The sequence below is a fragment of the Carassius auratus genome, chromosome 9 (genome assembly GCF_003368295.1).
Source record: "Carassius auratus strain Wakin chromosome 9, ASM336829v1, whole genome shotgun sequence".
In the NCBI taxonomy this organism is placed as follows: Eukaryota; Metazoa; Chordata; class Actinopteri; order Cypriniformes; family Cyprinidae; genus Carassius; species Carassius auratus.
This window is the reverse complement of record NC_039251.1, coordinates 15914305-15924838: the sequence shown is the minus strand read 5'-3', so window position 1 is coordinate 15924838 and position 10534 is coordinate 15914305. Positions and strand designations below refer to the sequence as shown.

The window sequence follows — 10534 nt, the reverse complement described above, 5'->3', positions numbered from 1 at the left end:
AGGGCTGAAAACCTTTACTCAGGTAATTATGGACCAGTTAGTGCCAGTTTAGAAACACCTTTATCCTGAGTAGACCCGGCCGAACAATCTGAGCTTATATGCATTAAACATGCCTCTGAATGTGCTCTCATTAGCTCCGATTTATAACATTGTGTACATAAAAAGGTTTTTTAAATCAGTTTTTACTCTCATCTTTAATATAAAAAAATAATAATACAGATTTGTAATAGGGTTGCATGAACTTTTTATACTTACAAAATTGTGAATGCTGCATGCCATCGTGTGCCAAGGCTTCTTATAAATGTAGATATTTTTTTCTACGCTTGTTTGTAATATCCCTGTATATTCTTGTGTACATAATTTTGGATGTGTTTTTAAATCACACCTCTGGAGTACATCGGTAACACTTGTGTGGTCTCTTACCTGTGTTGTATGTATTCAGTTGAAATGTTTACTGATGTTTTGTTTACTGATAATAAAATAAATATTAATTACGTTTGCTTTGGCTAAAATACACACGTCATGATTCAACAAGTAAAATCAAATGAGTCTGTCAGTGTTCTCTTCAAATAATGCTTGCATTCGCTATTCACACAAAATATATTTAAGTTTTCTTACATTTTCCACTCAACCCTTACATCCACTGTCCATTTTCCACTCAAAAAGGAAAGGTAAAGATAAACTTTCTCAATTTGGCACACAGACACAAATAAAATAATAATAATAATTATATATATATATATATATATATATATATATATATATATATACATACACTATAACATTTTTAGCATGTTTTTTAATGTTATCATGTATTTATATTACGTTATTTTTTAACCTAATCAAAATATCCCAACTGCAGTTTGAGATTAATTGCAATGCACAAATAAAAAATAAAAAAAACATTATATATATATATATATATATATATATATATATATATATATATATATATATATATATAATCTAGACCATATTTTATTTATATTATTAATTTTTTACATTTATTTTTAATATTAAGTCATACCCTAAACATTCACCACAATTAGAGCTGGTATATGTATAAGTATCTAGCTCCAGTGGTTTATGTCACTCAAATATTGACTAGACAGGTTTACGTCTTATTTTATGAGTCTTCAGATTTATGTTGGAGTTGGGGATGTTTGAAATGGGGCAGAGAAGAGGAAACACAACTCTCATTAAACCCAGTGCCAGAGGTCAAATGTGAACACCCACTGACCTTTTGGGCACTTCTTGTTTCACAAATGGACATGTTGAAAATGAAGTCAACCATATGGAGGTTTTTAGTAACAATCAGCTGTTGTGATAGCAGAAAGTTGGCTTTATCAGAGAAAAGTGATAATACAATACAACAGAGTAGCTGCAGGGTTTTAAATGCATTTAGAAGGAATTGAATGAAAACAAAGAAATAGAAAAGACATTTCGACAAATGTTCAGATAAGTTTCCAAATCCAAACAAAAGCTCCCTTCATCTTCTTGCTTTAGTAATCCAGTTTCTCGGCTCATTCCCTGCCGATACAAAGTCGAATTTCCGCTCTAGAGCTGACTTTCCAGATGAGCAGTAACATGTTTTTAATGATCGAGAGCTGTTGCAGGTTGGGTTTCAGGTACCCGGCCTGAAGTCCAAAGAATGACCCTCATTGTTGGAGGGCATGGCAGCATATCCTGTTCAGTACGGCCATGCCGAGCTTTGGGATAGATTGAGCAGCAATGGAAACAAACGCAGGCCTTTCTTTACTGTGGGAACATGCCAACTGTCTGTGTTCTGCATGACTGAGCCACATGTGAAAATATAGGTTTAATATTGCACCAGATAATAAGGCAGTTGTTTATAGTGATTTTAGAATAGACTGCTCATAACAATGATTACTGGTACAGTTAAATGTATACTGGTCAAAGGTTTTGAATAATAAAGGTTTTTATTGCTTTGTCTCATGCTTACCAATGCTGCTTTCATATTTTGGAATATTACAATTTAAAATATCATTTTTTATTTATTTATTTATATTTAAAAGTAAATGATGCCTTTTCAGCAGCCATTACTCAACATGACCCTTCAGAAATCATTCTAATATGCTTTTTTTAAGTGTGGGAAGTTAAAAGAACATCATTTATTTGAAATATAAATCTTTCATAAAATTATAAATGGCTTTATTGTCACTTTTAAACAGATGAATGCATCCTTGCAGAATAAAAGTATTTTTAACCCTATACATACCCCAGCATTTTGAATGTTAATGTATCATGGTGTTCCCAAAGATATTAAGAGGCGAAAAAAAAAAAATTCAGCATTGATGATAACAAAAAATATTTCTTGTGCACTAAATCAGCATGTTAGAATTGTAACAATTTTGCATTATTACTGTCTTCAAAGTATTTGGATGAAATAAAAGCAGCTTTGGTGAGCATAAAAAATAAACACATATTGTACACACACAAATGAAGTTTTGACCAAATATATGATTTCATCAGGCTTTCATGTAGAAGTAATTCATATTTATTTAACAATCTGTGACTGAATAAATCATGCATGCTGGACAAAATGTAACTTTTGGTGTGTGAATACGCTATGAGTTTCCAGGACAGAGTGGAGACAACAACAGATAAGTGTGAAATCTGTCTTCAGAGGAAGAAAATCTCACAGGACAGACTGCTGCAGTGTGATGGGAAGACCTGAGAGAAGCTTCAGCTTCACCATGATGACAGACCCAGGGGAATAAAGACTCAGGATACACCAAAATAGGAATTATCAATCCTAAAAATAGCTTCTGGTTCAAAAACCAGCACTGCAAGAAGCACTGACAAAAAGAGTGACCAGGGCAGAAACAAAAGGACAGATCTAAAAGAAAAACTTTTATATCAAATTATAATTATTTGTTCTAAAAAGTATAAGCATTTGAGCCTAATCATTAGTAAGCCCATCAACTGTTTGCTAAAGTCTAATAAGGTTGTTTCTGAAGATCCAGCTGTTTTGTGCATGTAGCTGCAGCTCTCACTCATTAAGAGTTTTCTAATTCATTAAATTCTGATCCGAGTCTAATTCAATGAAATTCCAGCAGAGAAAAGGATTAGGAGTCAGAATACGCAGCGCTGAATGAACATGCACACATTATGTCTGGCATTAAACCAGTGGAGGTTCGGTCCAAATACACAGACTCTGAGCTTCTGAGTCAACAAAACTTGATCTTTAGTTTTGTTGAACAGGTCAACTTGAAAAGTTATGACCACAAGAGATACGGTGCTAAAATACCTTCCGTTGTTTGCCCAGTGCAGAGAAAAATCTTTAACGGTGTGCATCTCTACATGACCAAGCCAATGTAAATCTGAGCAGTTTTCTAAAAACAGGAAAGTGTTGGCAGATAAGAGTGGGAATGTTCCATTGTCTGAACAGACCTCTGACACCAGGTTTCCCTTTGCTTTACAGTCCTGGCGCTGCTGTCACTTTACTAACAGGAGACACAGCACCCCCCACCCAACTCACACCGATTTTCATTTATGCAGATATACTTTCATTTCTCGTGTTTGACTTCTTCGTCTTGACTCAATTTGAATTGCTTAGTCCTTCCTTGTCATTCATGCTTCAATACATTTTTCAGCATTACTCAAAAATATGCCTTCTCGTTCTAGTTATTTGGTGGGAATTTCCAATTCAATCAATCATCTGACAATTGTCGTTGTTGTAATTACTAATGCACATATATATTTACCAAAAATTCCAGTTCACATTTCTTAAAAATCAAGGATTTATCTTTCAGATATAACAGGACCTTTATCAAATTCATAGATATAAACCAAATATAATTTCTTCAAAAAAAGAAGAAACCCTGTTCTTAGAGGACGTGGGGTCGGTAGGGCGGGGGTTTGTTTGAATAATTTATTTCTCATGAAAAGCAACAAGATGGCTGACCTAGATATCTAACCCCAATTAAAAATGTATGATCCTGACTTTCTCCTTTGATTTGAATCATTGCCCCAATGCAAATGCTTTAGTCACGCATAAAGTTTATGAATATATATTTCATATTTATGCCACAAGAAAATTATTTTATTTGATTATGTAAATAAATGTATTTAATTAATGTGTTATTTTACCCTGCTTAAAAAAAAAAGTTCAAGCAGTGTGAATGTTGCCCGATTTGTTACCTCAACACTCAGCTAAAGACTAAAAATACATTTTGGGCATATTACTAGGATAAGAGTTCAACGGTAGCTCACATTTAGCAGCAACAATAAAAGAAAAGCTGTGAGATCACTGTTTCAAATTTGATACACTATTTTTTGGTTAACAGGCGAGTACTTATACAGCAACCAAAAAAAAAACTTTGTTTTGCATTAAATATACACATGAAACACAATGCTATGCAATTTTGAAACAAAGTTGAGACATGGAAACAGATGCCTCACAACACAAAGTTCATTTATAAATGTAAACTCTGTTCTTTTAGAGTGATAAAAGGACAAGCTGACATTATAATCATATCATTAATGAGTTGTTCAGTTTGACAGTTTGAATTCAGTGAAACAGGAAAGAAACCAGGAACCAAGTTTTAGCAAGACAATTACATCTAATTGATAGCAGTGTCAATCAGACAGACACGGGGTGATGACTGCTGTCTCTAAAACATGTCACCATCCACACACAGCTTTGATCAACCGCCCTCTTTGATTCCTGCACACATCATGACAGGACTTAAATATCTTAAACCAGATCAGATGCTGCTTACCACTGGAAGAAAACCACAGTACAGTATATTCAGATTCAATGCATGCACTAAGATGTTCTATGAAGGACTGAAAAACGATGCAAGCAAATGATCATTTCTAATATAATGCAAAATATTTAAATAAACACTTTATAGCTTTTATAGAATTTTTGTGTGACTTTGTGTCAAGGAGAGATGAGCGGTAAGAGCCACATGATTCAATTGACTGACAGGCATGTGCTAATGAAGAGTGAAGAACTGTCTGCAGTAATGCTAGTGTCAAAGTTTAAAGAAGAATGATTACAGTCCATCTGTTGTGTGTTTGAATGAATTCTAATGACACCCGTGAGACACTGACAACAGCAGCTGCCAGCTTTGATCGCTTTAGGCTAATAAGGCCAAAATATCCACCATATAGGTTAGAGACTAAAATCCAGAAAGATAATTCACTGAACTTTTTTATTGACGCTACTACATTTTATGGTATAGTTACAGAAAGTTATAGTATGCACAGAAATCATCGTTGTTGTTTTTTGTTTTTTCGGTGATTATCAGCAGCCTACACCCATAAAAACATAAGATGCATCTACTTATATTTACACGCATACTACAGTAAAAAAAAATTAGGGTCAGTATATATTTTTTTCATTTAATAGAGCATAAAAAAAATCTGTCAAACCAATTATCAGTCTAACTCTATTACTTGAAATGCATGTCACTACTGAGTGATGAAGGCTTTATATCTCGGTAGCTCAACCATTCAGATTATGGGATGGTTGTCAAGGTCATCAGGTCCAAACTGGTCACACAAACAATAAGCCAACATAACAGCCAGTGATACTCTTAATTCTTTATTGTGCCTATTGTGAAGCTATGAAGAAATCTGACAATACTGCTTTTAATCACTACTGAAACTTTTTAAATATAACGTACTGACAAAATACTAAATACACATTTAAATGGAGCAGTGGTGTGAACATTTTTAGCCGTCACATTTTAGTTCCTTTGAGGTCTGTAGTAGAAGAAAGGCAACATAGAGGAAGAGAGCGACTGAAAGATGCTGGACATGTGACACAGGACTTCCCTTTGTAGCAAAAATAAAAGTCACACCAAAAGTGTTTCTCGATCTACAAAAATAAATACAAATTTCCAGCAGCAGCTGATAGGCAACTTCTCTAAGTGCATTATGGGATGTAAGCGTGTTTTAAATGTGCCAATCATCTCAAAGGTGAGGTTTGGTTTTGAAATGAATAGTGTTCTGACTTAGCATCTTTAACTAATTCACTTTAGTTCCCTTGCAGCTTCTTCATGATCTGGCTGTCGGCTGGCGCTGTGGTGAAAAGTGTGCCCACAAAAACGTGCGTCCCCCACAAGACATGCCGAATCACTTTACAGCAGCCCAGGTCCTCGATCTGAAAACCTAAATGGCGATACCTTTCATCCGTTTCAAAGAGCGTGTTGTTTGTGTATGAACCAAAGAACTGCAGAGAGAGAAATGCAATAGAAATACATAGGGATTCAATGTTTTTAGATTGAAAAAAGTTTAGCAGACATGTATATCACTTACTGCAAGTCCAGACGACGGGTCAATGAAATCAGCCCAGAATCCTTCTGTTCGGAGAGCATGGCATATCTCCTTTGCCCCTGCAACGAACTGCATACAACACAATCATCAACAAAAATGAATGGCTTTAACCGTGGAGCTCCCATTCAGTTCTGGCACATGCTTAGTTATAAATCTTTACTTTTTGAATGCAGCAGCTCACAAACAAACAACAGCATGAGAATAATACAGTGCCTGCAGCACGGCTCCACATCGATTAGACAGGAACTCCAGTGATGTGAAGCAGACAGTACATAACACAGAGAGCCCAAGGCATGAACTGCTGAGTCACAAAGCTCTGCCTCTAGTACACACACGTTCTGAGCGAGTTTTACTGATCTAAAGCCACATAACTTTGCCCAAGGACAATACAAAGCCATAGAGAAAGGCTATATATGATTAATTAATCAGGAGGTATGTTGATACTAATTGACAGCTGCTGAAGTAAGGCAAGGTGTGTACAGAAATCATATTTTACATGATGTTTATAATAATATTATCATATAATCTAGAAGAACTCACTTTATCGAGCAGCTCTTCTCTCTCCTGGTCCACTTGCTCAGTCCAGGCCGTCATGTCGTTCTGTGTTTTCTGAGTCACTGTGACCACCATCATGGCAGTCGACGGGGCCTCAGGGAACATGGACTTTAAATCTGAATGAGATGATGAACATTAATGAACAATAACCACAGGATAGCTACAATGCATAAAAATATCTGTACGGTAATTATTGCTTACTACAACACTGTTACATTTTGGGATATAGAACACAACCACCACTCAGTGCCTAAATTAGGGATGGAAATGCTGCCCTCTTGTGGTCACATTTTACATTGAACATTACAAATGAGCTCAAGCACACTGCAGATAACCTCAGCAGAAGGTCACAGTGCTTTATAGCGGTCCATGTTAAATCTGAACAACTCAAATGCTCTAAAACAACAACATGCAGACCTTTCTTTAACGATTCCGGGCAAGACTGAATGGCACACTCCACGCTGGAATGATCGAAGAAGTGCTCTGCTTTATCCAGGTTCTGTTCTGCGGATGTTTTATCACTTTCCTAAAAAAAATAAAATAAATTAAAAATAATAAAAAATAGCAAATCAGAGAAATGTTTGGGTTAGTATGATTTTTTTTTTAAGCTTTCCAGTGATGTATGGTTTGTTAGGATCGAACAATATTTGGCCAAGATAAATTATCTAAAAATCTGGAATCTGAGAGTGCAAAAAAATCTGAATATTGAGAAAATCTCCTTTAAAGTTGTCCAAATTAAGTTCTTAGCAATGCATATGATTAATCAAAAATTAAGTTTTGATTTATTTACGGTAGGAAATTTACAAAATATCTGCATGGAACATCATCTTTGCTTAATATCCTAATGATTTTTGGCATAAATGAAAAATCTATCATTTTGACCCCATACAATGTTTTTTTGGCCATTGCTACAAATATACCTGTAAAACTCATGACTGGTTTTGTGCTCCAGGGTCACAATTATTAAACAGAACAACTGTTTCCAACATTGATAATAAGAAATGCTTCTTGAGCCGCAAATCAGCATATTAAAATGATTTCTGAAGGATCTTGTGAAACTGAAGACTGGAGTAATATCTGCTGAGAATTCAGCTTTGCATTACAGGAATAAATTACATTTTAAAATACTTTCAAAATAGTAAAAAAAAAAAAAAATATATATATATATATATATATATATATATATATATATATATATATATATATAATTTTTTTTTTCACCATTATTATTGTTCTTCCTGTAATTTTGATACAGCCTTGATTAGCAAAAGAAACTACTTTCAAAATCCTAAAGAAAAAAAATCAAACTGATTCAAAACTTTTAAACAGTGGTGTAGGAACAAGAACACCATTGCATTACATAATATTTTACATTTTAATATAAACAGTATTAGTTTACATTTATTATGAGATAATACTTAGGAGCGAGCATGATTGTACAGTCTTTTGTTTTTCAAATTCACATTGTTAAGTGATTATGATCATTAATAACTTCACAGCAATTAATACAATTATTATTTTACTACTTACTATTATTTGTTTATTCTGTTTATTCTGTAATTCAAGTTACTCTGAAAGCATCATACATGAAGCTCACTGATGAACTGGGCTAGGATGAAGCCGTGCCTCTCGCTGCTGGACTGAGCAGTGAGCACATCTGGCATCACGCCGTCCATCGCTGAGGTCCTCTGCTCCACTGCACCCTCCAAATGACAGTCAAAACCCATGTTACCCGGCAACTGGAAATGTTTATCCTGAGGTCCGAACGGGCCCATGGTCTCGTCCGGCCACACTGTCCTTTGTGCTACTCACAGAAATACCAAGCACACATCATTAGAAAACACCTTGCGAAAACACAATCAACTATAAATACAAGAGCAAATGTTGTTATTATCCCATATGTAAAATATGCTGTATTCAAGTCTTAGTATTCTACAGAGGAATACACTCATTTACCAGTGTCAGGGGTACTGCTGTGAAGGTGTGTCTCATCTGAACAGGACGCACCAGAGAAAGTCCTGGCTCCAGCAACACGATGAACTAGAACGTGAAGCCCTGGCAGGTACGTCACCAGCCGAGCTCTGCTGCAGAGCACCTGACCAAACACATCAAGCACTTACATAACACTTATAACATGATGTAAACATCAAACATGTAAGCAAAAAAGTTGTAAATGAGAATAGTGAATTATATATGATGTTAGATTGTGTTGCGTTTACATAGATCCACCTTAAATAATACAAGGCAATTATCACACACTCACACTGGTCATCCTGTTGGGCTTCTCCTGTTTACAGTTCACCTGTGGGTGGAGGAAAAACAAAGCATTAATATAGCCACAAGGCTATGCTTATTAAACTAAAGAGAAAACTGCTATTTACACACAACAAATGCAAATGTTAATTAGGCACCTCACAAGAAAACATGGATGATTGCAAAATATGTCCAAAACTTTGTTTAGAGAAGAGCTAAACAGCCCAGTAAATGCGCTTTAAAGAAAGAGAAAGTTTTGTTAGATCATCTGAAAAAAAAACACATTTCCTCATATGAAACATGCTAAGGACTAGACAATAACAAGATGATTGTTAGAAACATGCCAGGTGTAATAAAGCAGCTTCTGTCGTGTTTTTAACCAAAAGAAACAATAATAGGGACAATAAAGCAATAAATTACACAACAATAAATATAACTACTATATAAAACTAATCCATTCGTCTACAAATGAATCCAACACGTGTAACAACAGAATGAATTAAAATAAACAGTTAATGACTAATTTCTTAATATTTATGCATGTCTCACTAGCACAGTGGCTAAACTAAGTGGAGGTCACGTTTAATAATCAGTCGAAAAATGCTGAGAGCACGCTGTGTTTCGCATCATCTGGAACTCTGTTTGTGGATAGTCAATAACGATATTCAAATGTAACAAAATTGTTTGTGATTACCTGAATTTTGTGAAATTGACGTTAGGCTGTTTGCTTGCTAAAAGCTAGCCTTGTTTAACGTTTGAGTACGTAACAACGGCAGCTTGTAAAGGACAAATAACGTTCATGAAATTCCTCAGAGATACACTAGATGTCAGCAGAACATAGAAAACATTTCTTAGGACTCGAGACTTTGGTTCCATTCGACTATACTACAGCTTTTCACTCTCTTTTACCATATATATATATATATATATATATATATATATATATATATATTAAAATACATTTTTATCTGCTGGTATCTGTTATACTCTTTTTGTTTTATTTTGCTTTATTATTTGACTTGATTTGATTGGATTTTTTTTTTTTTCATTACAATAATTAAATAATTTTCATATTTTTCAAGAATGCAATGACAGCACAGTAAATATTTGATTTTGTTTAGGCTAACTATCCAAATTATAGAACCTCTAAGGCTAAAGACCTGGAGGTGTAACAGAGAATATAGCGTTATATAAAAGCATCAATGTTTAAAACTATTTATCTTACTCTATTTTCTGCCATGCACCAGACTGGGTACAGACCTCATTACTTTCAGCCATGAAGAAAATTTGACATTTGAAATACAAACATATTTATATTGATTTTTCCATTTCTTCCAAGCGTGTAAGACCAGCTAGAGAATGTGATTTATATAGTCTGTTAAAACTGTCTTGGCATTTCTTCCTTTATTCTGCTAAA

The 10534-nt window shown here is 34.6% G+C and overlaps 1 protein-coding gene across 2 annotated transcripts; it reads right to left on the bottom strand.

Moving 5' to 3' along the window:
- Positions 1 to 5554: 5554 nt before the first annotated feature.
- On the bottom strand, positions 5555 to 9906 carry LOC113108504 (methylmalonic aciduria and homocystinuria type D homolog, mitochondrial-like). Of its 2 annotated transcripts, XM_026271678.1 has the most exons (9): positions 9812 to 9906; positions 9276 to 9353; positions 9128 to 9166; positions 8821 to 8959; positions 8451 to 8668; positions 7282 to 7390; positions 6850 to 6980; positions 6292 to 6378; positions 5555 to 6205 (listed from the first exon to the last, which is right to left on the bottom strand). In XM_026271678.1, exons 2-9 carry the CDS (start codon positions 9288 to 9290, stop codon positions 6011 to 6013), a joined length of 933 nt encoding a protein of 310 aa, XP_026127463.1. In that variant the 5' UTR covers positions 9291 to 9353; positions 9812 to 9906; the 3' UTR covers positions 5555 to 6010. The 2 variants fall into 2 exon arrangements, with proteins under 2 accessions (XP_026127463.1, XP_026127464.1); XM_026271679.1 differs by lacking the exon at positions 9276 to 9353.
- Between the last annotated feature and the right edge of the window lie 628 nt (positions 9907 to 10534).